Genomic DNA, 26799 nt, shown 5'->3' on the forward strand with positions numbered 1-26799 from the left:
TTAGCTGATAGCATGGAACTGAGCAGTCTCTGTGGAAGCCAAACTGAGCACCCCAACCATGGGCAAGGGGCGTGGCTTATCCTTATCAGAAGTCTTTCACATATTAACACCTTTCACAGATACGCTTTTAACTGGGTATCTGGAAATCTCTTTATTTGAGAAGTTGGGAAAGGTGTGATTTAGTGACGTCAGAGAACTTACCATACAGTAGCTTTATAATTCTAGCTCGTGTCTGGTTCAGTAAAGGAAAAAATAGTAGACACACATATCTTCCCTTCGGATTGATCACGTACCCATGCTAAAACCCATCCATTCTTTTTCTCTCAGGAGCCTGCAGACAGGTGGCTTTGCCTGGGAGGGCGAGGTAGAGAACAATGCATACAGCAAGGCTACAGGAGTGGTTCCCCAGCACAAGTATCACCCCACGGCAGGCAGTTACCAACTCCATTTCGCTCTCCAGCAACTTGAACAACAAAAACTTCAGTCCCGGCAGCTTCTGGACCAGAGTCGAGCCCGGCACCAGGTAATTGAAAATCATAGGGTAATGTCTTCCTTCTGTTGGCGGGGCGGTTGAGGGGTGAATGGACTGTGAATGCCTGTTTCCTAAACATTCACCAACCTGCCCTGGGTTGTCTCACTGCTGCTCTCGGGCTGTAGCGTGGGCTACTTTGGAAGGCGATGCTGAACGAGTGTTCAACATGGTTTTATTTGAGTTTGTAAAAGCCTTTATTTATTACCTTTCCTTTTGAATGATCTTAGTAGTCACCCGATCAAACTCCCGGTTCCCAAAGCTGCATTTTGAGCATCTTTATTTGTAAATATACCAATTTCTGTCCTCCCTAGACTTGGCACTGGTAAGTGTCTAAGAGTCCTTTATGATCTATCATACCTTGTCATTTCTGAAAGATGTCCTTAAGTTAGGTTGTTGGGTTCTGGAGATGACAGCTGTCACTAAGTGTTTGCTGGGTGTGTGCCAAGTGCTGGGCACTGTCTTAAGCAGTGGGACTGTGACACTGCCCCACTTGCTGTCCGCTCCTGGATGTATGTGTGAAGAACTACATTGCACCAGGGTAGTCCCAATTGCAGAGAAGAGATGGCCCCCGAGAAAATGTCAAGACAGTTTGCTTTTTCTTTTTGACTCTGCACAATGATTGGAACCAGTGATCATGTCCTGCAGGAGGCTTATTTGGTTGGATTCAAACTATTTCTTTGGCATTTTGTTATGGAGGAAAGACACCTTTGCCTGGTTTTCCAGCTCTTTGCTTCTTTTTCATAAATATATATATAGTACATAGTATGTGTCAGTTTGTGCATGAAGATGAAAAAGTGTCTTTCAGCCACTGCTTTTTTCCCTGAGGAGAGCCATCATTATCCCTGACAGGCTTACTTACCTTTTCCCATCTCCATGACAAATAGCTGAGAACGTCGACTTAGGGGAGGAAAAGGCTGATTTTGGCTCACAGCTTCAAGGTGGTAGCCCATGGCTGGCTGACTCAGTGCTTTTAGGCCCCTGGCAAGACTGAGACAGCATGGAGAAAGGGGCTTAGCAAAGGGAAGCTATTCACCTCTGACAACCAGGAAGCAGAGGTGACAGTCAGGAGCCAGAGCCAGGACATACCCACCACCCACCCCAGGAGACCCACTGCCGCCTCCTAGACGGGGACAACATAAGGGCTCTAGCCTTCATGATCGATTTTTTTTTTTTTTTTCTGGAAACATCCTCACAAACACAGGCAATACTAATTGCTTATGTCTTGATCTAATCAAGTTGACAATCCTCATTAGCCATCAAAACTATTGTCCAGAACAAAATGTGCCCACTGTGCTTCGCCTACATCAGTCACCTGATTGCATTTCTCTACAGTAGAGTGTTTTGTCAATTAATGCATCGTAATTGACAAATTATAAATGCAGCTATTTGTGACTAGTTCTTTGAACCATACTTTACTGGGGGAAACTTCAGATCTTTTAACTGGGAAAGCATAGACTGTGGCACCTCATGTTGACTGCCAGTTGTCCCCTCTCACATAGAAGTTTCCTCACTTATAGAATTTTGGAACAAAGCCCCCAGCGGTGGTGGCACACTCCTTTAATCCCAGCACTCAGTGAGTTCAAGGCCAGCCTGGTCTATAGAGTGAGTTCCAGGACATCCAGAGTGTTACACAGAAAAACCCTGTCTCAAAAAACTACAGAGGGGGAGGGATTTTTGGGACAGTAGAATCAAGGTATCAATCTGTGTAAATTCCTTAAAGCTATTTACAGTTCTAAATGTCTGTCATGTTAATTACCCAGCAGTGCCAATATAACCAGATGCTGACCAGGACAAACATGTATGAATATAATAATAGATCATTTGAATTTTGAATTTATGTCATTGGTCCCTTATAATTTTTTTTCTGTGTATTTATTTTGTGTGTGTGTGTGTGTGTGTGTGTGTATGTGTGTGTGTGTGTCCATGAGTGTGGCATAGCGTGCATATGGAGGTCAATTTGTGGGAATCCATTCTACTCACCTAAACTCACTGAGCCATCTCTCTGGCTGCATTGGTGTCTTTTGGTTTTTGGATTTGTTTGTTTTCTAATCAAAACTACAAGCAATTTTTTTAATGAGAAAGAGAGAGAGAGAGAGAGAAAGAGAGAGAGAGAGAGAACGAGAACACCTCAGTGTTCCTGTACAGGTCAGATTACAGACTTTGGGAGTCGTTGGCTCCTTCCACTTTGTTGGGTCCAGGGGTCGAACTCTAGTAACCAGATTTGGCAACAGTCACCTTTTCCAGCTGAGCGCCCCCCCCCCCCCCCAGGCCCACAGGCTCCTTTTAACCCACACTTTAACATGCTGGAATGGTAACGAGCATTTCCAAACTAAAGGAGCTGTTTCCAGCACGTTGACATTCTAAGGAGGGAGAGGAGGTTTTTGCTGATTTTCACTTTTAAAAACTGCTTCATTTTGAGTCCTCATGCTTTTGATTAGCTTCCAGCAGCACACATTCCTTTGAAAACTGCTGTTCTGGTGTGGACTTTTTTCACTGAGGATTATCCCAGTTTAGTTTCACTGAATTATGAAGTATATGGAAAATATGTTTTTTCTAGATCTGTCAGAATATCCATCTTAGGGAGGAGGCAGAACTCCCAGGAAGGGAGTTATCTTGTGTCTCCTGGCGAGGGAATAGAGAGTCATTCGTCTTGGTTTTATGCATTAGAGATATCATCTTGTTTCTGCCCTCCTTCTTCTAAACCACAACTGATTTAGGTAAAAGTGAGTAAGGGTGACGTCCCAGGGCTGTGGGGAAGCATGAGAGACTAAATCCTACCAGTTTGGATTCATAGCAAGATAGCCAATGAAGTATTAGGTATTCTAACTTGACCACTGCTTGGTGATGTGGAGCATTTTATTCAGAAGACATTCAGAGTTAGTCACTCCACAGCAGAAGCAAAGTCCCGCTAGACCTAGCTTAGCTGTGCTAGACCTGACCGTCTTCATCACCACCAAACTATTGATTGAAGCATGGGTTGCATTCTCAGTGTGGCCTGATCTCTTCCCTCATGTTAATTCTTTGGGTGAAGATGGTATTTATCTAATGAATGCCCTGGGCTTTTATGCCCTTTTCTTGAAGTATAGGTTACTAGCAATTAGGCTAAATGCCCTTTTGAGATTCCTGTGTAGAATTAAAGTTGGGTTTACCAAGCATGCATTCATAGGCAAGATGTTTGGAGACTAGTATGCTAAGGGGTCTTTATATTTACCTTATGCTCAGGTACATTATCATGCAATATAGTGTAGTAATTCCATCTATAAATAGCAGCATTCACATGGTGATCTCTTACTAAATATTTGAATGACTGTATGGCTTTTCTTCTATTACATGCAAAGGAAGTCCTCCATCCTTTTTAAAACCTAATGACTGAACCCAATAGCCTATGAAACCTTGCACAAGATTGACAGACTTTTCCTGTAAATAACCTTCACTAGCCATAGGCTCTCTGTTATGGCTCCTCAGCTGCCATGGCAGAGTGAAAACAACCATACATGGTATGTGCATGAATGACTGTGACTGTGTTTTGATAAAACTTTATTTAACAAAAACTGGCTGCAGGCTGGATTTGGCCTGTAGGCCTAGTTTGTACATCCCTAGTCCGGAATAGCAGAAGAGCCAGTTAAAACACTGATTGTCCATTCATCCCATTTCTGGTGGAGGTTTGGGAGAGGGCTCAATAGTTTTCATCTCTCACAAGCTCCCAAGGGATGCTAATGCCATTCTCTCGGGCATACAATGAAATCCACCCAGAAGGAATGAGATAGTCAGTCTGTCTGTCTCCCCCCCCACACCGTGTGTGTGTGTGTGTGTGTGTGTGTGTGTGTGTGTGTGTGTGCGCGCGTGTGTGTGTGTGTGTGATGGTTTTTCTGTCCCTTGGAAGGGAAATTTGTGTGTTTAAAACTTAGAATCATGCTTATAAAATTTCAAACAGTCATTTTTTGGGGAATTTCATTGCTATCTTCCTGAGGCTGGGTCCCACAGCCTTCTCCTAAGCGAGTTATCAGAACACCTCCTCGTTCACCCTTCTTATCAGGGTACATTCTGCTCACTGTTCCAGCTCCGGGACTCACATCTCAGAGCAGGCCAGCGATAAGGAGCGGACAGCCCTCCCTTCTGCTTTGTTAGGAGTGGCCACTGCTTCAGCAGCTCTGGGTGTGGAGCACTCACTGTTCCAGGTGGAGCACTCACTGTTCCAGGTGGAGCACTCACTGTTCCAGGTGCTGCCTGTACCCTGACTCACGGGAAATGAGCTGCAGGGTGCTTAGGGGCTTTTCTGGAGTCCTGACTTAGGGCTGGGAGGGGGTTCTGCAGACTGATGTCGCCATCCCCTCACCTCCTGGTTGCCACTTCCTCCTCCTCCTGGCTTCCTGCCTCTGCAAGAGAAAAGAGCAGGAACCTTTTCTTTGCACTGAGTGGGGACTTGCTGGGGCCACAGTGACTACTGGTGACATCAGCATGAGTAGCACCCCACGCTGGGGTCCGGGTGGAGGCCTGGAGCAGTGGTGAGGCCCGACTGACCTGATTCTAATTGGCGACATTGAGCTGATGTTATTGTTGGCGCAGGCAAAGCCATTACTCAGTGGTCTCTGTTGAAGTGACTCTTTGTTAAAGCCCTGCTCCCAGCCCCAGCCCCCTGCCTGCCTCCCTCTCTTCTCTGTCTCATCCAGCCTGAAAGGGAGCCCAAAAGACAGAAAAAAAAGGAAGACATTCTGGTGGCCGCGGCAGAGTTGCTGAAGTCTCTTTTGTGCAATGATGGGGTGAGGAGAGATCTTAAACACATCTGGATGCGTCATGAGTTCCGTTTTCTTTTCAAAGCCCTTGCATTTCTCAGCCTTAGTTTACCACTTGTGTAAAATGACCCAGGGTGGGAAGATGCTGCGTCTGTGTTCCTCTGATTGTCTCACCCGTCTGCTCTTTACTTCCCCATCCCATGGAACAGACCTAATTTAGAAGCAGCAGGTAAAGTTCCTCCAGTTAGCAGGGCCAGAGCCTCATCTCTGTGTAGGAAGATCTGGGAGGCCCCAGGGAGGCAACAGATTGCTACTGGTGTGTGTGTGTATACGCAGTACTCCACAGGTGTGGGAGGTATCCCCATATAAACAGCCAAGTCTTGTTATTTCCTCGTAAGAGTCTATTGCATATGCCTAGAAAAGCTCAGCCCCCTGCAGGAAGGAACACTGTTTTCCTTGAGCTTCAGCTACTGTGTGTTCGGGGCTTGTGGAGGTACTAAGCAGACATCATTCCCTTCTCCAAGCAATAAACAATAGCAGGGAGCTGCTAGCTGGCTAGCCCTGCAGAAGGTATCTTTAAAGCCTTTGAACATCAGAGAGGAAGGGTTGGTTGCCTGTGGGCATGCAAGGGGAGGAGTTCACACATGCATGCCTAAGTCCTAGGTGTGTGGACCCAAATGTCATGATATGGTGCATATTTTTGTCTCTCTGTCTCTCTCTGTCTCTCTCTGTCTCTCTCTCTCTGTCTCTGTCTCTCTCTCTCTGTCTCTCTGTCTCTGTCTCTCTCTCTCTCTCTCTCTGTGTGTGTGTGTGTGTGTGTGTGTGTGTGTGTGTGTGCGCGCCTCTACACCGTTTTCTCTTGACCTTACTGGGAACTCGCCCATCTAACACTTGTGTTTCTAGCTTTTCATTGTTTATTTTTCCTAGGACACTCTCATGTAGTAGATTTTGCCAAGCTAAACTCTCTTCTTCTTTCCTATTGAAAATACATGAATAATGTGTGTGAAAACTGCCCTCACTGGCTTTGGAAATGGTCCCTTGAGACAAGCTTTGGCGTCCGTGATGCTCGATTTAAATCTTCCCTGTGCAGGGCATGACCTAGAACAGGTTATTGGAACTTCTTTGAGTGTTGTTTTCTCTCTCTTCAATTGGGAAATAATTAGAGAGATTTGTTGGGGAGCCACTAAGATTGTGATTCTCCAATGAAACATTACTAAACCAACCATTGTGTTGTATTGATTGACTGAATCGCTGTGACTGCCTTTGATTAGCCCCAGTTTTTAAATGGGAAAAAAGATCATTCATAAACTTTCTCAGAGTCGCATAAGTAAGAAACGGGAAAACTGGAGTTTGAACCCAGGGTTGTCAGCATCTGACATCTGAACTCTGATTACCATGCTGCCTCTAAGGGGCGTGAGTGAGTGTGTGTGTGTGTGTGTGTGTGTGTGTGTGTGTGTGTGTGTTTTACATAAATTGTGATTCTCACATTTGGCAAGTTTTTACTAACATAAAACTATATTGAAAAGTTGCAATTCAGCTATCATAATCTCTGGCTATTCTTATGCACAATCTCAAAACAAAAAGTTTATTAAACCTATTGAAGGCCCAGATGATATCTCAGTCACCACAGTGCTTAATTCAGTAAGTATCATAAGGAGTTTGTGGGTGCAAAGACCTTAGAAACACGCCTGCTCCGCCCTCCCTTGTTCTTCATTATTAAGAGGGCTGGAAGCTAATGAGCCGTGCAAGACCCTGAACCGTGTTCCACAGGCTTCCAGATTCAGACCATGTGTAGCCTGCTGTCTTTTCAGCCATAGCTCTTATTTTTTCTCTGAAACCTGTTGTTAATGATACTGTCTTATTTGTATTTCTGTGGGATCTTATGGGAAGACTGCCAGGTTGTATAGCAACGTATAACACGTCTTTCCAGATAGGAATGTCACAGACATTTTTGCATAGTTCCCGTTAGGTTTACATTTTCAATATCCTATAAATCTGAATCTTTAAGGCATTGTCACACTGTAGACTGGAGTAAAAGAAGTCCCCTGATTACCATCAGGTTGCTTTGTAAAGCTGCCGCTGTGATAACACCCCTCTGTGATTTTAAGGGACACAGCGGTGCTTCTTGTATGTCTGGTGAATGTTGTCTCTGGTCCACTGATGAGAAAATTGCTCCTAGTTAGAGCACCTCCCTCAATCCCACAGCTGTGCCAGGCCGGGTGACCTCAGGAGCCCCTCCCTCTCTGCCTCCTCCTCAGCAGACGTACTTCGTTTTCTCCCGATGTTACACACGTGTCACTACGCAGATGACCCGTATGTGGCTTTGCTGCCACTGCTCTACTCCACACTGTGCCCGGGGGAGGAAGAGAGCGCTCAGCACCATCCCTACCTCAGCTGGTTGTAGGTGCTCACACACCAGCGGCTAGCTGGTGGGCTTGTTTAGAACAGTGGTTTTCAACATGTGGGCCACATATTAGTCCTTTGGAGGTCACATATCAGGTATTTAAATACAATTCAAAGCAGTAACAAATTTACAGTTACAAGTAGCAATGAAATAAGTTGATGGTCGGGGTCACTACAACTTAAGGAACTGCATTAAGGGTCCCAGCATTAGGAAGGTTGAGGACCACTGGTCTAGAGGGTCAAGATGGGGTTTGCTGCAGGACCTGCCTTTGTCCACTTTGTGCACCCTGCCTTGTGGTTTCTGTCTCTGCACACATGGCGGGACTCAAAGCAGGAGTTCTGTGTGAAATGATGAAAGACATCTTTAACAGGAAGCACTCCATCCTTCTGAGATGGATGCAGGCACAGGAAAATGGCTTAAGGACTACATGACAGCAAGCTCTGTGTAAGATATGCACAGTGGCCAACTGCACATGATTCTGGGCCAAATCAAACATCATCCATTTCAGGACAGAGACAGGGTAGCTATCTATAAACAGAGAGTTTAAGTTGTCAGGGAATTTAGTACTTTGCACTATTTCTCCACACTAATCAGAAGGTATAAGATTCCAACATGTTATTGGAAAATCAGGGCCTAGTATACAGCTCTCCAGCTGCTAGCAAATAAAATATAGACTAGGTCATTGAAAGCAGACCTATGACTCCCCTCTAGTTCATCAGGTGAGCCTTCAGTCGGAGGCCTTTGCTTTGTTTTTAACTGATTTTCTACAGGTTGAGCATCAGGAACTTGAACATCCAAAAGTTTCATAATCTAAAACTTTCTGAGACCTAACCTGAGTCCACAAGTGGAAAATTCCTTGTCATAAAACTGTTTTCATACACAAAATTACTAAAAATCTTATGTAAAGTGACCTTTAGGCTCCATGTATAGGGCATATATAATGCTTCAGCAAATTGCACATTTGGACTTGGGTCCTCTCTCAAGATGACTCATTGTATAAATGGATGTAGTCTAGAATCAGAAATATTACCAAAAGCATTTTTGGTAAGGGATACTCAACCTGTATATATGTGTGCTCATCCATGCCTGTATGCATGTCTGCATGTATGTGCATATACAGGTATTCATGCATATATACTTATACATGCTAACTTTTAAAATAATTAACAAGGATTTGCTTATGTGTATGTGTGTTCTTTCCCTAGAAAATGATTTTGTAGAAAAGCAAATTTGGGTCTGAGAAGATGGCTCAGTGGGTAAACAAACTGCTTGCTGAGCAAGTGTTGAGGATCTGAGTTTAGATCTCCATCTCCCATATAACAATCGGGGTGTAGTGATGCATGCTGTTATGTGAGTGCCGAGAGACTGAAACAGGAGAGTTAGGAGCTTGCTGGCTAGCAGGCTAGTCAATTGGTCGGTTCCAGGTTCAGTGAGAGGTTGGTTTTTATATGTGTGTGTGTGCACGTTTTGTTTTGGTTTTATGTTTTTTGGTTTTTGGAGACAGGATTTCTCTGGTTAGCTGTAGCTGTCCTGGAACTCACTCTGTAGACCAGGCTGGCCTCAAACTAGAGATCCACCTGCCTCTGCCTCCCAAATGCTGGGATGAAAGGTATGTACCATCATGCCTAGTCAGCGATCATATCTCAACAAATAAAGGCAGAGGCCAGGAGTGGTAGTGCATACTTTTCATCCCAGAATTTAGGAGGCAGAGGCAGGAGAATCTCAGTGAGTTCCAGACCAGAGATACATAGTGTCAGCTAATAAAATAGAGGCAGTGAATACTAGGGGAAGATTCTCAGTGTCAACCTCCACACAGGCACACCTGTGTGTGCATATATCATACACACAAAAAGAAAGAAGACATTGTTTGCCTCTTCGGCTGGTGAAAATTACGGTGTTAGGTTTGTTTATGTTTGCTTTAGGAAGAGAGCTGACTTAGAGGATTTTCTTTAGACACTTGTCTGAAAGGGAGTCAGATAACACGAGGGAGGGAGGGAGGGAGGGAGGGAGGGAGGGAGGGAGGGAACGAGCTGAGTGTGGTGACCCACTTTATACCCTGAATTATGAAGCCCAGCTTACTACACAGTAATTTCTTATTCATGGACAACAATTTCACATTTGTGGGCCTTGGTTCCTTCTGTAAACAGAGGTGATGGTGCAGCCCACTGCAGATGATTGGTGGAGGGTTAGCCAAGTTTAACATATAAAGCATGTAGAGCAGTCCTGACCCATGGTAAAGAGGTCCCTAAAAATTAGTTGCTCTTAAACTGGGCAATCCTAATGCTTGGGAGTCTGAGACAGGAGGATGTCTGAGTTTGAAGCTAACCTGGCCTAAGAGTGAGAACTTGTCTCAAAAAAAACAAACAACAACAAAAAAATTCAGCTGCTCTTATTGTAGTTTTTCATTGTGGTAAAAAGCACATAACGTTAAGTATATCCTCTTAGCAGTTCTTACAATTGAGTACAGTGCTGCGTGTATTCGTTAGATAGCAAGTTTCTAGAGCATGTCCATGCTGCAGGACACAAACTGAAGCCTCACTGAACAATACCTCCTTCTCTTCCTCCTAAGCATCAGACACTGCCACTTCCTTCCCTGTTACTATGGGCTTGCTTGCTTCAGGTTTTTCATATACATAGGCTATTATAGGATTTGCCTTTCTGTGACTAGTTTATTTTACTTAGCATCACATCCTTATGTTTTAGCCATACCATAGCATGTGGAGAAAATGTTCTCACCACACGTAAGTATCATTTCCAAAGTGAATGTCCTGAGTGAGTAAGAATATGCTCTTGTCTGTGTGTATCACATTTCCTTCTTCATTCATTCATCAGTACATACTTAAGTTGAGTCCATATTTTGGCTATCGTCAATAATGCTTCACTGGACATGACAGTGTGTCATTTTTGTTATACCTTAACTGCACATAGTATTATAATTTCAACCCTGAAGCTTTAGATCAACTCCCTGTGCTTCTCCCAGAGGTAGAGAATGTTAAATATGTCTTGGGAGAAGGTCCAGGCTTGTTAATTAGCTACCTAAAAAGGGGTATGTAATTAATTTGCTGGAGAGAGAGAGCCACAAGAATGAGTTAAAAATAGAGATTAACACCAGAATAAAAGAATATTCTTTAGAATTGTATGTGTAGATTAACACATTTGTTCAAAGGCAGAAATGTCTTATAAACTGGAGGAGAAAAACGGCATCAGCATCAAATTATGATGGCGCTTTTATGGGGTACAAGCCATTGCTACATAATGGTCAAAGGGAAGTCAAGGAAATTAGTCCTCTGACACTTTGGAACCAAAGAACACAAAGGGCTGTGGAGATGGCTCAGTCAGTCAGGTGCCAGCCTGGTCTACAGAGGGAGTTCATGGGCTGCACAGAGAAACCTTGTCTCCAATATATATATATAGTTTTTTCATTCCACTCAAACATGTTTTACAATTTTATTTATGTGACTAGAATTATAAATCTATCCCATGCCATTTTGTAACATTTTACTATTGGTGTTAAGTCAGGTTTGATAACCATTTAGAAAATATATAATCATTAAAAGCAATAATAGGCCTACCTTTACAGATATGAAAAAAAAACAACAACCAAGAATGAGAAAGCAGGCCTCAGGACACCAGATGTCATGTGATGTCATTTCTGTACACACATAGAAATATATATGTATACGTAGAGAATGTTTTCATTGTTGAGACATTAGCAGGTGTATCCCGGAGTAGAATTGGAACTGACTTTTAACACTGTTTCCCCTTTTCTAATGGCCATGTGTTAAGGACACTCAGGTTTTCCAAGAAAGATGAGCCCTCTGCCTGCCACGCTTCTGTGTGCGTGCGACTGTGTTGAGGGAGAGAGGAAGTGGATAGCAGAGCAGAGCCACCAGTCACTGGAGGCCAGAGTGACCACAGAACACCACCCGGGCCTGTTGTTAGATGGGGACTGGCCTGCAGATGAAGGGAGGGAAGCCATGCGATGCTTAGGGTGCGATACCTTCCTTGTATGCACCCAGCTGCTCCTAACTCTATTCTGGGGCTTACAAGTGCGTTCAGTGATCTGGTTTTAATTATCGTCCTTGCTCCTCAGATCTTAGCAGATGCAGTTAATTTAGGGGCTGTCTATTAACGAGTACTTGTTTCAGCTGGTTGATAACATGAAGTTCAAAGTTCTCTTCAGGTAAGCACCTGTGGGTGCCTCCTGGGCAGTAAGTCATTAGAAGTATCAAGTCTTCCTTCCTTGTTCGTTGGCTTTAGAAATGGAAGGTTGTGCTAGAGGACCTTGGGAAGCTCAGTGCCCTGTCTCTGGCCTTTGTGTGGTTCTCTCTCCATACAAAAACAGTAGCACTTCTGGGACTCTGCTCCTTCCCCACCCAGCCACAGCCCGCCCAGAGCACTGCAGCCCCAAGAGCTGCTCTTGTCTCCCTCAGCCCTGAGTCTTGTCCCAGCTGACAAACACTGTGAGTGGAAGTCCGCCAAGAACTGCAGTCGGTGTGAAACAAAGGCCTTTTCGAAGCTTGCTTTTGCCAAAATAGAAACACCTTCTTCCCCCTCGCTTTGGCTCCAAGGTCCTTACAGCATCATAAGCTCTCTCAAAACTCATAATGTGTTCTTTTCATGGAACAGCTCTCGGGCCTGGTGGTAGACAAGTGTGTGATTAGCGGTTTGCATGTGCAAGAGAGTGTACCTACCATCCCTGTCTGTGAGCTGCCAGAGAGGAACCCTTTGGAAGTAGCTTTGTATGCTTGCTAATGGGTATGTTATCCTAGTTAGATCCAAATCTGATGTAGAGAAAATGCTACCTGCAAGTGGATCTGGTGTGAAAGGGCCACACAGAGGTGCTGCCCTGCTCAATAGAGGCCATCGCACCTGCCCACGGTGCCCAGAGAGTAAACAGAGTCACTGTTGCAGCGAGCTCTGCTCTGGCATGGGCCAGCCTGAGAGAAGGCCAAAAGCAGTGTTTTTCTGGAAGGAAAAAAAATTAAAGCCTCCTAGAATTTCATCTTGGGACATCATTAGCTTTGTAGTAAGAGGCCAGATCTTGCTTCCCCCGTGACCTTCCCAGTCACAGCCTGATTGCTTCTATCAGAAATCCCTCCTTCCCACCCACGAGCACCCTGTGTTGTGGGAGAAGGAGGGCCTTTCCAGTCTTTCGCCTGGGGCCATGCCAGCCCTCAAGCTGTGGTTTTCTGAGTCTCCTTGCTGTAGTGTGGCATTTCCCACACCCAGCAAAGCAGCAGGAAGCATGCATATGTTGAGCAGGTCAGTAAAGTCATTTCTTTCCCCAGTCCCTCGCTCCAGGCACACTCAGCATGACAGACATCCACCTTCAGACCTGCGTTGTTGATAGCGTATATCTGAACATGTTCTGTCTTGAGAAGGGGCTTCATCTCATTCTTCTTTCCTTTTACGAATGGTTATCAGGAGAACGAATCCCCATCATCTTGGATTGGTGGGGTTGCAGGATTGAGGGCTGACTGTAGGGCAGGGGAAGGAAGCCTAGGGAAGCTGATTTCCTGCCACTGATCAAACACATTCACTTACGGTCTGCTTTTAACAGACCCCAGTGTTTTTCTGGGCTGTTTCTTACAGATGAGATCGTTTTAATCCAGTTCCAGTTAACCTCAGCTTTGGTGAGGTGTCTAAAGACTCTATGACTGAGTCTTTAACATTTCAGGTAATGTCCTCCTGGTATGTCACCATGCACAGTTGTGATCACTTCATTGTCCATTGAGTGTCCAAGAGTGTGGTCACCAAACCACAAGTCAGAGATTTTTTTTACTGCCCTTGGAAAGAGAAACTGCTTCCTGAAACATAGTCCATGCCTGTTGTATTGAAGCTTAAGCAAGCTTGAATCTGTGTAGACTGAAAAATTAGTTAAATCTGGATTACAATTAACTGCATGTAACAGCTAACCTCTCCCTAGCCAATACATGAGTTAGACACATTAGAGAGTTTTTCCCATATAATTAGAAATCTGTGGAAATACGCTCTTGCAGACACCATGGTGCCATCAGAAACCCACGTTCTCTCTTCTCCACCTTCAGCACACTTTGTTGACTGTGTCCATGCTGCCCCCATCCACCTCTGGCAGGTAATCTGTTCTAGAGAGAAGCCAAGCAGTGCTGGCTACGACTATAAACCAGCTGTCCTTCTGCGCTGAAGAACCACACCCAGACACTTTTGTTTAGATCTCATTGGCCAGAATTATGACTGTGCTTATCTTAGGTAGAAGAGAAGCAGGAAGTGTAATTTTTTAAAAAGACTTTAAGGGAAGCACACAGTATTTGTACAGACTCTGGATAGTGTAGCAGAAAGAAAGAGAGAAGTGGTAAGATCCAGGCCAGTTGAACCTGCTAAGTAAGAATTTCTCCATACCTGCTTCAATTTTGCTCTTCGAAGGACTTTGCACAAACTTTGCACTTGGAAAATAAACTTCCTTCCATTTGGGATCTGCAGAGGACTTGTTTAGACTTTGTCTGTGAAATAGATGTAAATATCACACACTCTAGGTACTAAAATCTAGAAAAAGGCCCTTACCCCACTGTTACATCTACATGTAAGTACACATGCCTGTCTTCTGTTCTCCTATTGTTACAAAAAATCCAGTTGTTACTTAAAAAAAAAAATAGCTGAAATAGCACTGTGTGTGTGTGTGTGTGTGTGTGTGTGTGTGTGTGTGTGTGTTCTTCATTCGTGATGTAAGTGTTTATTAAGCATCAGATACTCTGTAAGGCACTGTGGGTACAACAGAAATTAATTGTGGGGAATTGGGAGATAGTTTAGTGAGTAAAGTATTCCTAGTACCTGCCTAAAGGCCAGCTCACACCCAAAGTTGACTTCCAGCCTCCACATGTGCATTCATGTGTGCAAGCGTATGTGCACAACAGAGAGAGATAGAGAAAGAGAGAGAGAGGAGAGAGAGAGAGAGAGAGAGAGAGAGAGAGAGACTGAGAGAGAGACTCACACACACACTCCTTCTGAAAAACTTTTTGTTTGTTTTTTTGAGACAGGGTCTCACAATGTTAATGCTGGCTGTCCTGGAACTCACTCTGTAGACCAGCCTGGCCTCAAACTCAGAGATCCTCCTGCCTCTGCTTCCCAAGTACTAGGATTAAAGGCATGCACCACCACCACTGCCCGACTGAAAAACTTTAAACACAAACAATAGAAAAGAAGAAAATTGAACAAACAAACCCAGACATTTCCACTGTGCACTATCTAGAAAAGAGTTTGAAAATTGTGTTTGTAAATGGCCGCCGCACATGATGGAATGGACTAACTCTGGTAAGAGCCACAAGGATACATGTTTATAAGTGTTCAGAAGAGGAAAAGATTATTGCTGCCAGAAAGAATTGAGTAAATATGATCTGAGAACCTAAACATATGTTTTCATTTTAAGAGTTTGCGTTCCCAACTAGTGAGCATCATCATAAGACCAGAAAAATATGCTGGAAAAATGCATAACCAACTACCATTTGCAGAGGATTACAGATAGGTGGGCTGTGTGCTCTTTGGTTCCTCCATAAACTGAGGATGAGGTTTGGAAAGGAATGAGTGTGTGTTGAGTGTCCGTTTGTGTGTGTGTGTGCGTGCGTGCGTGCGTGCGTGCGTGCTTGCGTGCCTGCGATGCTTTGGTTAATTTCCAGGAACCTTTGTTGAATGCCTGGGCTAGAGTGATCTGTGTGGTCTTCTTTCATCCCCTGACAGTCCAGCAAAGCAGCTACAACTGCCTACAAGACATGTAAAGCTTGGAGGAGTTAAGAAACTGAAGCAGTTGCCCATTAGTGAACATCAGAACAGCATTTGAGCCCAGACACAAATGAGGAAGGCCACCTTCTTTCCTACCATCTCTGTCTCTCACTGTGACCCAGTCTGGTTCCACAGCTGGACATTCAGATCCTCTACCTTAGAAATGTCTCTTCAGTCAAGCCTTTCAGTCAACAGATTTACTCCACACAAGAGTCTTCAACTCATCCCTGTCGCATCTCCCTAGCCAGACTTTGGGACTCAGTTCCCCAAAATGGGACACCTCAAAGTCATAGAATAGAGAAGAAGTGCTAGACATTCTCCCACAGCCTCTCAATTCATCTTAAAATAATAATAATAATAATAATAATAATAATAATAATAATAATATAATTTTAATTGATTTTTTGGGAATATCACATCATGCACCCCATTCCCACTCATTTCCCAGTTCCTCCATACCTGCCCTTCATCCTTGTAGCATCCCCTTCCCAAGGAAAACTAAAAAATAAATACAAATAAGAATATTAATTAAGGGGCTGGAGAGATGGCTCAGCAGTTAAGAGCACTGGCTGCCCTTCCAGAAGACCCAGGTTCAATTCCCAGCCACCCACATGGCAGTTCAGACCTGTCTGTAACTCCTTGTTCCAGGGGACCTGACACCTTCACCCAGACATACATGCAGTACATACATACCAATACACATAAAATACAAATAAATTATTTTTTAAAAAAGAAAAAATACTAATTTAAAAATGAAAACAAAAGCAGACGACAACAGCCACCCTTTGCTCCTCCATCTTTCCTACCTCTCCATTTGTCTCAGTGGCACTGGGAGCTGCTGTGTGTCATGCAGGAGACCCTTGTGTCCAAACAGCGTCACTTGCACATGTACATTGTGTAATGTGGTGTTGGTCAGGTTCAAGGCCTCTGGCTTCTGGTACACTGTCTATACTGAACCCTCACCAAAACTCCTCCCAGAGACCCTGCTGCTGTGATCCCACAGGACCAGTCCCTTCACTTGCTCCAGCAGGTCACAGTTGGGGTCGATGTTGGGGAGTGCCAACTCAAAGCCCTGGAGGTGTGCCTGGGTGGTAGCCAAGTCAGTCTGGGCTGTTGGCACCACCCCCCTCAGGTCAGGGGTGATGTCAGCTCTCCTGTGTCATGGTCATCTGGGTCCTTTATCCCAGGGCCAGTGACGGGTGGGGTCAGCTCTCTGGTAAGTGGGAGGTGGGCTCTCTCCTGGCTAGTGAGCAGTACCCTGGTACCAGCTTCAACACGTGGTTCAACATATGATTCGAACGGGCCCCTGTGTCATATGGGCAGTGGACATCAACACAGACCCCAGCTGCAGTACCACAGACCCAGACATGGCCAGTAGCCGCAGCTTGGGCCCAGATTTCACCAGGAGCCTGAGTGGCAGCACAGGTCTTGCAGATTGGCATGAGCCCAGCAGCAGCATGGTCCCTGGACTCCAACTGGCCCCAGGTGGCAGCCCAGACCCCGAGCAGTTGCACGGCCTTCATTAGGATTTGCCTTACAAATGTGAGAACCCAAGTTTAGATCCCAGAACCCACATAAAAGCCAGATGGGAGTGGGAGTGGTGGCCAGTTTGTAATTGAGTTAGAAGGCAGAGACAGAGAGCAAGCTGCCTAATAATGCTAGCCAGATCACTGAGCTCTGGATTTCAGAGACCCTGCCTCAGTGAATAAAATGGAAGAACTGTCAAGGATGATTCCCAACATCACCCTCAGGTCTCCACATGCACATAAATACACACACACACAAACACACACATATGTGCCATACACCTGCAAACATGAATACATATATACATGTATACCACACATATACATAAAAGTGGAAAAAATATTGCTAAGCATCTGTTTGGAAGAAATGTACCTTCATGTCGTGCTGATTGTGTGGCTTTCTCCATGTTTCGGTGGTGTTTGGGGTCTTTACAGGCCCACCTCTTGCAGAAGGTGCCCGGGGTCGGTCCTGCACTTATTGGTGATGTGTTCGTAGAGTAAACTTGTGTTGTCAGACTCTCGTCTTCTGTTAAACTTTAGGTGGGTGAGGTGTTGCTGTGCTGGGATTCTGAAACTAGCCCTCAAGGTCAGGCATGGCTTGGCTCCTAGTTTCTGTTCCTGCCTCAGTTCCCCAACTGTTCGTGCAGGGTGCCCTGGCCACATGGGTGTCTTTGCTTCCCTCCAACCTGCAGACCTTCTAGAGCAGCACTGAAGTACTAGCCTCCCAGCCATGGTCCCGGGCCGTGGTCCTCTGGCCCAGAAGGACATTCACTAAACACTCCTGGAATTGAGCACTGGAGGAAGCTAAGCCAAAGAGCAAATGCTTTCCTTGTTCATGTGTACTAACTAACCCACAGCGCCCAGCTGCCTTAATTCCTGAGGCGAGTGTTTTCAAAAGCCCCTGGCAACTCCTCTTTGAGAGACCTCTCTTCTCTGAATCCAGATCTGTCCCTGCAACCTTAGGGGAGTTTCTCCCAACACTTACTTACCCGTTTCCCTTCCCCTTTGCACCTCTTCAGGATTACAAATCAGTTGCATACAGTCACAGGTGATGAAGGAGCTCTCCATCGATCATTTTCTTTTCTTCTTTCTTATAGGCAATCTTTGGCAGCCAGACACTACCTAACTCCAGTTTATGGACAATAAATAATGGTGCAGGCTGCAGAATTTCCAGTGCCACAGCTGGTGGCCAGAAGCCAAATACCCTGCCACAAAAAGTGGTGCCACCTCCAAGTTCCTCCACCTTGGTCTCCAAGCCCCAATCCAATCACAAACAAGGGCTCAGAAAGGCAACATCCCAGAGGGCCTCCAAGTAAGTTTTCTGTAATGGTATGTGCAGTTTCCAATGTTACATCAGTTCTAAGCTCATGGCACTCTTTAGGACGCCTCCAAGACCATTTGAATCGAGATCACACCACCTGATGAACAGTGCCAAACTTGGGACTCTGCCATGGTTGCAAATTGGAATCACCTGGGGAGGAACTGAACCCTGCTGCGTCTGGCTCTACCCTGAGGGAGGGGCAGCAACTGTGCTTTCAGGTTCCCTGGTAATTGTGACGGGGAATCTACAGGGTTCAAGGTTATTGCTGAGCAGCGCTGCCTGCCAGCCTCTGTCATGAGCTGCAGACTGTGCACCCGACAATGGTCCTGAACTGTTGTTGGCTTAGAGAAAGGAGACATATCTCCTGTAGCTCACACTGCAGAATCAGATCCTTTCACTTCCTTGTCGAATTCAGCCCTCCTCTTCTCCTTGTTTGCACGTTTGTGTTTAGGCAGTTAACTTCATCAGCACTAATCAAGCAGTGGCGTCTCTGCCGCCTTTTGTAGGCCGCCCATTGTATACTAAGTGGGATATCTAGAGCTATTTATGACTTGCTCTTTCTCATTAGACTCCCCACTCGGCTGTCCTTCACCAGCTCCGTCCTGGTTGTCAGAAACTCAGAACATGTAGTGACTGCTTTTCCCCCTTTGGAAGGTGAATCAAATTGTAGATTTGAGTCCAAACAATCCCCTGTGGCTCTCTTAATCACCACGTTGGTTGCTGTCATTATTCATTTACTCAACAAATATTTGCTCAGTACCCGCAAAGCACTAAAGAGCGGAGAGTCGCACTGTAGTGACCTGGTGCTCTCTGGAGCGTGAGCGCGGGGCAGGAGGAAGGCCACAGGTGAATGCTGCTAGAAAGACAGCAGAGGAGCTGTGCCCCTCTTCCGCCCTGCACCCCAGAAAGTAGTCAATCCTGAAGAGTGCAGCCCCAGTATGCAAGTATGCAACCTACTGAACTTGCACCCATTACCCATTTTACTGGTTGACACTTTGGGCAAGTTACTTAATCTCTTGGCCTTGGTTTCCTCATTTGCAGTAATGGGGCAGGAATCACCTACTTCATAGGTAGTAGATAAACAGGAACTGAGTGAGCCGTAATCATCCTCTGACGGATGTTGAAGACACTCTGCAGCTCCGAGAAGCTCACAGCTAACCATTTGAAAGCAAATGTTGAACCTGCTGTGTTCCTTATGGATTCTCCAGCGTGGGCCTTGGAGGGTCTGGGTGGTGCTCGTGAAGAGCTGGACTTGGATGGCAGGGCTGGAAAGTTGTAGAAGGCACAGCTCGCTGCCCTGAACTTGCTGCTTGGCAGGGAAGCCCTGCAAACTCCTGAGATGGAATTGCAGCTCTTTAGGCAAATTCTGCTTTGCTGAATTTTTGTGGTTTCTTCTTTGTGACAGGCAGGAGTGTGGGAAAACCGGAAACAGCTCAGCATCAAAAATGCACAGAAGGGGGGAAGCAAAGATTTCTTCAAAATTTGGGAAATATAATCCAAGTATCAGAAGGCATGCTGTGAGGCGTTGTTCCAGCAAATAGTTTCCAATTTGCCTTTATAACTAGCATAAGTCTATGGGGCTAAGTTAGCACTAATGGAGACTTTAACATTCTCTCACATGTAGAATGCCCATGTGGAGGCCCCATAGACACTTTCTATTATTATTATTATTATTATTATTATTATTATTATCACATCATTATTAATGTGAGAGTAGTGGGGGAGAGCAGAGAGAGAGCATGGACCCACATACACTGTGGCACACATGTGGAGGTCAGAGGACAACCTTGGGGAGCCAGTGCTGTCCAGAACTTGGGTCATCAGGCTTGCACAGCGAGAGTTTCTATGAGCTGAGCCCTCTTCTCACTTAAAAGAAAAAGAATAGTGTAGGGTTTGTTGTTGTTGTTTATTTGTTTGTGTCTGTTTTTTTTTCTGCAGTGACTCATGAATTACCTTAATTTTAGACTTATCAAAAAAGAATTACAGGGACAGCACAGTCAGTCCCAAGGCACCCACCAGCTTTGCTCATGTTAGCATCGGTCCCGTAGGTAGGCTTAGGTCAGTCTGCATCAGAAGAGTGCACCAGACTGAAGCTGCTGCCGATGCAGTATTGTGAGCCACACTGTATGTGTTATTTGGATCAGGGAAGTCTTTTGGTTTTTTCGTTTGTTCGTTTTTCGAGACAAGCAGTGTAGTCCTTTTTAATCCGCAGAAATGTTCACGGCTCCTGGAGTCAGAATCTTTAGCATCATTTGGTCCATTCTTGCTCTTCCAGAACGATTCTTGTTCCTGACCGTCCTAACAACTTTCTCACATCCCTGTGGTTCAGGTTCCTACTTTAAAAGAGGATGAATGGCCATAGTACCTGGCTAAAGGGATCGTGAAGAGTAATGAATTCAGAAATGTTGAGCGGAAATACAGTGCGTGCTCCACAGTTCATGTTAAATGAGGCTTACATGCTGTTGTGGTTGACAGTGAGATAAGAGTCAAGAAAATTCCGTGTAGTTTGTTTACTGTGTCCCTGAAAGCTGTGTTGCTTCATTTGTCCCATCTTGGTAGAGCCTTCTTTCTGGTTCAGCTCAGATCAAACAAGAGCCGTCCGTCCTGACTGGTGGGACTGAGTCACGCTCAAGAATGCCACCGAGGCCCCAAGAGACAGAGCTAATGAGAAGTTGTAATGAGCCTTTCCCCATGCCAAGCCCTGTGCTTTGGGTTGAACTTGAAGCTTCTCCTAGCACAGAGGTTGGCATCAGACAGGCAGAAGCAGTTTCCAAGAGCATCATCAAAGTTTCCACATCCTAGAGGTTGGGTCTGGAGAACAATAGAAGATCAGAGATGGAATGTCCTTTGGATTTGGGTGCAGAGGGAACTGAAAATGAAAACATTGGGGTCCTGTTTCATTATGATAATAGTCAAGACTTCTTCCCATCTGTGAAACAAAACCCAATGCCCCTCCTGAATAATTCGCCCCCATAGCTTGCTTTCTGTTTATGCACTTGAAAGCTTCTTTATGAGTGCGTTTGTGTTTTAATCTCGCTTCCCAGCCATTTTCCTGGTCCCTCCTGGCCCAGCAGTACTTGCTATCGCTCACAAATTCCTATACCCCCACTCCTCCTGGCAGTTCTGTGAGGAGAGTGAACATGTCTTCCTTCTCTCCCTTCCCCCGCCCCTCCTCACTTGTTTTAACTATTTACACAGGACCAGTCACCTCTCTTAATTTTCCTCTACTGCTTGAAACACTTCGTCATTTAGTGTCCATCTCAGCCCCTCCTTTCACTCATGTTTGTGTATTTCTTCTACAAAATAGCTGAATTAAAAGGGATGGACGGCAGCTTGTCAACAGCTAAATGCATCTGAACTGTTTCTTCCTTGTGATGTTTCTTTTCAGAACCATGTATTTCCCAGGAAATATGGGAAAAGAAACCCAAGGAGGTTAAAGATTGCCAGGCAAACTGATAGGCTCATGAGGGGTATGAACGAATCAGATCAAAGTGGTTGTAACTTGGGAAACTTCCCCTAAGAAAGTAAGGAGGCGGAACGTGTTGCCTCAGTAGTGGAGCACATGCTTAGCAGGTATGTGGCCCTAGGATCCTAGAGGAAAGGAGAAGAGAAGGGATGGGGAGGAGAGGGGAGGAGGGACAGAGGAGAACTGGGATGAAGGGAGGAGGAAGACAGAGAACTACAGTATTAAGTCGCTTTGCCTCAAATGACCTTAGTGGGAATTTTGTTTTTTGTTTTTCAAGACAGGGATTCTCTGTATAGTTCTGGCTGTCCTAGAACTCGCTCTGTAGACCAGGCTGGTCTCAAATTCAGAGAAAATCCTACCTCTGCCTCTAGAGTGCTGGGATTAGAGGAGTGTGTCACCACGTCTGGCCTTAGTGGGAGTTTTTAAAGGTATCTGACTGCTGTCCTGTCCAGCACCTAGGACAGTGGTGTTTGTTAAAGACTTGGGGATTAGGAGGAGGAAAGCATTAAGAGCCTGGTCAAACCAAGTACCAGCATATGACTGGAGCATCTGTGGAGGTCAGCGATATGATGAAACCTGCTCTGGGATAATGTCGGAAGAACATAAAAAATAAATATCCATTAAGACGCATGTATGTGTCTTCCAGCTTTTTCTTGTGTGAGTCAATGCAATGAGGAGATTCTAGGGAAAGTGCTCAGGAGCTGTAATGGTCCAAACCTCCTTGTTGTGGGTTTAGCTGCTGTCATACTGTAGAGTAACCATTATCTGTCCATCTTCAGTCTTTTATTCTATGATTGAAGAAACATGGTTGAGTCTGTTGTACATCCATCCTCTGTAGGGAGTACTCAATGTATTTCTAAAAGTGGTCATTGTAATTAGTAGTTGTAAAGTTTTCATGCTGGAGGAATAGGGTGTGGCATGGGTACTAGTGTGGGAGGGTACACAGGTTAGCACCCAGAATGCTGACCAACACTTCCCAGCAGACCACTGTCTTCAGAAGTCCCAACCGGTCCTCTTAAATTGTATGTGTACAGCAAGTGCAGATTAATCATCCTAAAATACTGCTTTTGGAAATCCAAAGTAAGCACTTAGGAACTCAGCCCCTTTCTTTCCATGCCAGTTTTACCACTTTCATGGCTGTGAGGCACTCAAAAGGAGGAAAGAGTAATGCCACTCTGACGCAGAATTCCCGCTAGATGCTACCCAGGAAGGACTGGGCTGAAGATGAACTGTGAAGGGCTTTTATGTGGCTTCCTGTGAGAGTGCAGTCTGTGAAATGAGTGGCCCCTCACTCCAGAGCACAGCCTGAACCTAGAAGAAATAAGCAGTCTGGAGGTTAGATTCTCTTGTCTTCTCTCTGTCACCCTCATCATTTGGGACTGAAGAGTGCCTTAGGGGGTCTTCAAGTTTGCTCCTGGTGTGAACGTTGGAGAGACAGGGCCTAGCACCTCCTCAGCAGAAGTTACACTGCTTGTGTGTAGGTAAGTAGTAAGTAGTGTAAGAGTCACAGAATGAAGCCGGGCGATGGTGGCACACGCCTTTAATCCCAGCACTCAGGAGGCAGAGGCAAATGGATCTCTGTGAGTTTGAGGCCAGCCTGGTCTACAGAGGGAGTTCCAGAACAGCTGGGACTACACAGAGAAACCCTGTCTCAAAAAAAAAAAAAAAAAAAAAAAGAGTCACAGAATGATGACTTTCTGTTAGTGGTTCATACATGGGTCATTGGATTCAAACCCTTAGCTTTCTTCCCTGCCTGCTGGGGGTGAAACTGAAACGTGATGGATGGAGATTTCCTTCCTTTGCTTTGCATCTCTTAAGACTTTCTTCTTTAAAGATGAGCAAATATTGAAAGCTCCCTGGGTCTGAGGATGGATTAAAAGTATTTATAGTAAAGATCCAGAGGCTTTGCTAACTCCGAAAATCAGCTGAAGTGTGAGCAAGAACAGCATTTTAGAAAACACTTCAGTTGTATTCCTAGCAGACTTTAAAGTGGAGTGTATCATGTTCTAAGTTAGCAAAGGTGTCAGAAAAAGTACAGGCAGCAGGGCTGGCTGCACAGGCACCAGGGCTACCTGGGAAACCAAGGGAATTCAGTGACTCAGAGCAGGCATAGGGGAACGGGGAATTCCTGATACACACAAACAAAACGCTCTTCACAAATCTGGAGTAGGAAGTATGCTTACAAAGGTTCAAAAATATATATTAGAAGAAAGAGAAATTCATCCTAAAACAGTGTCTCCCAAAAAGAGAAATATTTGTCATTATTGTAAGCACATTAGATCTAAAGCAAGAGGCAAAAGCACATGGGGCTTTGAACAACGCAGTTAACAAATCAATAGAGAAATAGCTTATCCCCAGCGGAATAGGGTTTTGGTGGTGGTGTTGTTGTTGTTGTTGTTGTTTTGGGTTTTGTTTGTTTGGTTGTTGTTGTTTTTTTTTTTTGAGACAGGGTTTCTCTGTGTAGCTTTGGCACCTTTCATTCTGTAGACCAGGCTGGCCTCGAACTCATAGAGATCCACCTGGCTCTGCCTCCCGAGTGCTGGGATTAAAGGCATGCGCCACCCCCGAACAGTCTTTAAGGCTTGAACATCTCAGTTCTCAAAAAGAAAATAATAAATATTATCTGACCACTTTATAGTGAAATGACAAAATGCCCAAATAATTTGGAAATTTTCAAGCATGATTTTAAGTCACTTGTATCAAAGTCATATTGAAGGCTGTTCTGAAAATAAGAACTGTACACACCAAAAGTTGTATTTGAAATGTAGTCAGAGATGTACTCAAAGGTAAATTCATAATCGGCATCATCTTCTTTTTAAAATACAGAAAGATTTGAAAAAGAAAGAACCAAACTGTCGGCTTGCTGGCTTGCCCCGTGTCCACTCCGCTGAGTGCCCTGAAGCCTCTCGAGTCAGGCCCTCGCTTTCCTCGGTGTGGTTTTCATTTCTTGCCTTTGTGCACCTTTACCTTTACCCTGCCCTCAACTCCTCCACTAAATCTACCATCTACCTTCCTGCTGATTTTTCTTCTTTTCTCTAAAACGATTTTGTTTTGTTTGTGTGTACGCGTGTGAGAGGATGTGGGCACATGTGTACCACGCCCTTTTGTGGAGGTCAAGAGAACATCTGCCCGTTACTACTTCTCCCTTTGTGCTTTGTTGAGCTGCGTCTGGATTCCGTTGCTATGCTGATGCTCCAGGCTAATTGGCCAGGACGCCTGTTTGAGTCTCCTGTCTTCACTCTTGTCTGGACTGTAGGTGCATGTCATCTCCTCCAGCTCTTTACATGGCTTCCAGGAAACAACTGGATCAAACTCAGGGGCATGGGCTTGTGTGACAATGATAAGGTTTTCTTTAAGCACATGTATGTACTCAACATTATAAATTCAAAATATATAAATCAAAGGTAATAGCTTACAAAGAGAAATTCCCAAACTGTCCATCATAACGGGTGCTTTATTTAAATGTATGTGTCTTTAATTGTGCGTCTGAACCATTTTCTTTGATAGTTCTGGTGTTTTCACACACATATTTCACCTCCCCCACCTGAAGCTCTTCCTTAGTGAAATGTACCCCTGTCCTAACTCAAACAAAATAACACCAATCTGAATGATTAAAGTGCAGAATTAGCAGTTTGCTTTAAATGAGTAACTTTCAATCTCTATGGCTACCACACATAATAAAAATACATTTAATATGCAATCCAGGAAAAATAACTATGTGCATTTGTGAAATAAAGTGTCATAAGTATTTTCCTGTTCTTATATTTATTTTTTTAGGCTTATTCTTATTTATGTGTATGTGTGTGTGCTCATGGGAGCCAGAAGAGTTAGATTCCCTGGAGCTGAAGTTGCTGGCGGTTGTGAACTACCTAACATGGATGCTGGGGAACTGAATTCAAGATCTCTTTAAGAATAGTGCGTGCTCATAATGACTGACCCATCTCTCCAGCCCCATCTTATTTTTATTGCTGATTGTGAGCCCTTAAATTGATTTTACAACTCACATATGAGTCACAACTCAGCCTCTTAAAAATTTTAATAGTTATGCCTGCTCCTAACCAAATATGCATGTTTTAGGTAAATTTGAATGTTCACAAAAGTTCAGCACATACTGTGCCACAAAGTATCAGTCTCAAACACTTTATATTCTTTAATCATAATGAACTTGTTAGAAATAATTTAAAAGATGGCTTTTGGGTCTTTCTTTAAAGTCTATTTGGTGGTATTTTTAAGTATGTCTATTACGTATAATTTAGAGGTAACAGTGAAATATAAAATTCTTCACACTAAAGGGCTGTGGGCGTGCTGTCTGTCAAACCTGTGTACTGGGACAAATCTGCTTCCAGGCTGTTTTTGTTGTTCCTGCTGAGATCAAACTCAGTACCTCATGCATGCCAGGCAAGTACTCTACCACTGAGCCACACTCCCACACCTAAAACATTTATTGTAAATATATTTATTAAGACAAGAAAAGGGAGGCTAGAAAGATGGCTCGGAGGTTAAGAGCACTTGCTGTTCTAGGAAACACAAGTTTAGCTCCAGCACCCGCCCGTATCTGGAGGCTCCCAGCCACCTGTAGCTCCACCTGCAGGGCAGCTGGTGCCTCCTCTGGTTCCGAAGGCACTGAGGTGTGTGTGTATCCGTGCATTTGTGCTCACATGCACACAGACACTAGTAAACTTTAAATCTTTTTTTTAAAGGCAAGTGATAGAAAATAAATGAGTTAATTGTATAACTATAGTGAAAAGCTATAAAAAAGACAGTGTGGGGGGGGGGAGTTGGGGTTGAGAGGGGGGACGATAGGGGAACCCATGGCTGATATATAAAATTAAATTAAGTTAAAAAAATAAAATCTTTAAAAAAAAAAAAAAAAAACAGAAACTACCTGGAACCAACTGAAGGAATGTTGGGAAGAAGTATATGTTCCATTTGGGGAGCATTCTTTTCTTTAGCCTGCCTTGTAGTCTAAGATTCCTTCTCACCTTTAGGAGTTGGTTATCACTGTTTGGGGCTGGGTATTTTTTTTAATATTCTCTAAATTATGTATTATGTACCCATGTGT

General features: G+C 44.5%; 1 protein-coding gene across 12 annotated transcripts in view; it reads left to right on the plus strand.

The window, feature by feature from the left end:
• The window catches only part of Ttll5 (tubulin tyrosine ligase like 5), a 248179-nt gene that overhangs the window by 180094 nt on the left and 41286 nt on the right, over window positions 1-26799 (plus strand). For all 12 annotated transcript variants that reach the window (XM_036206323.1, XM_036206324.1, XM_036206327.1 and 9 more), the window contains 2 exons: window positions 328-523; window positions 18048-18262. In XM_036206323.1, the coding sequence (XP_036062216.1) occupies window positions 328-523; window positions 18048-18262 (411 nt within the window). The remainder of the gene's footprint in view (window positions 1-327; window positions 524-18047; window positions 18263-26799) is intronic.

Source organism: Onychomys torridus, chromosome 14 (genome assembly GCF_903995425.1).
Source record: "Onychomys torridus chromosome 14, mOncTor1.1, whole genome shotgun sequence".
In the NCBI taxonomy this organism is placed as follows: Eukaryota; Metazoa; Chordata; class Mammalia; order Rodentia; family Cricetidae; genus Onychomys; species Onychomys torridus.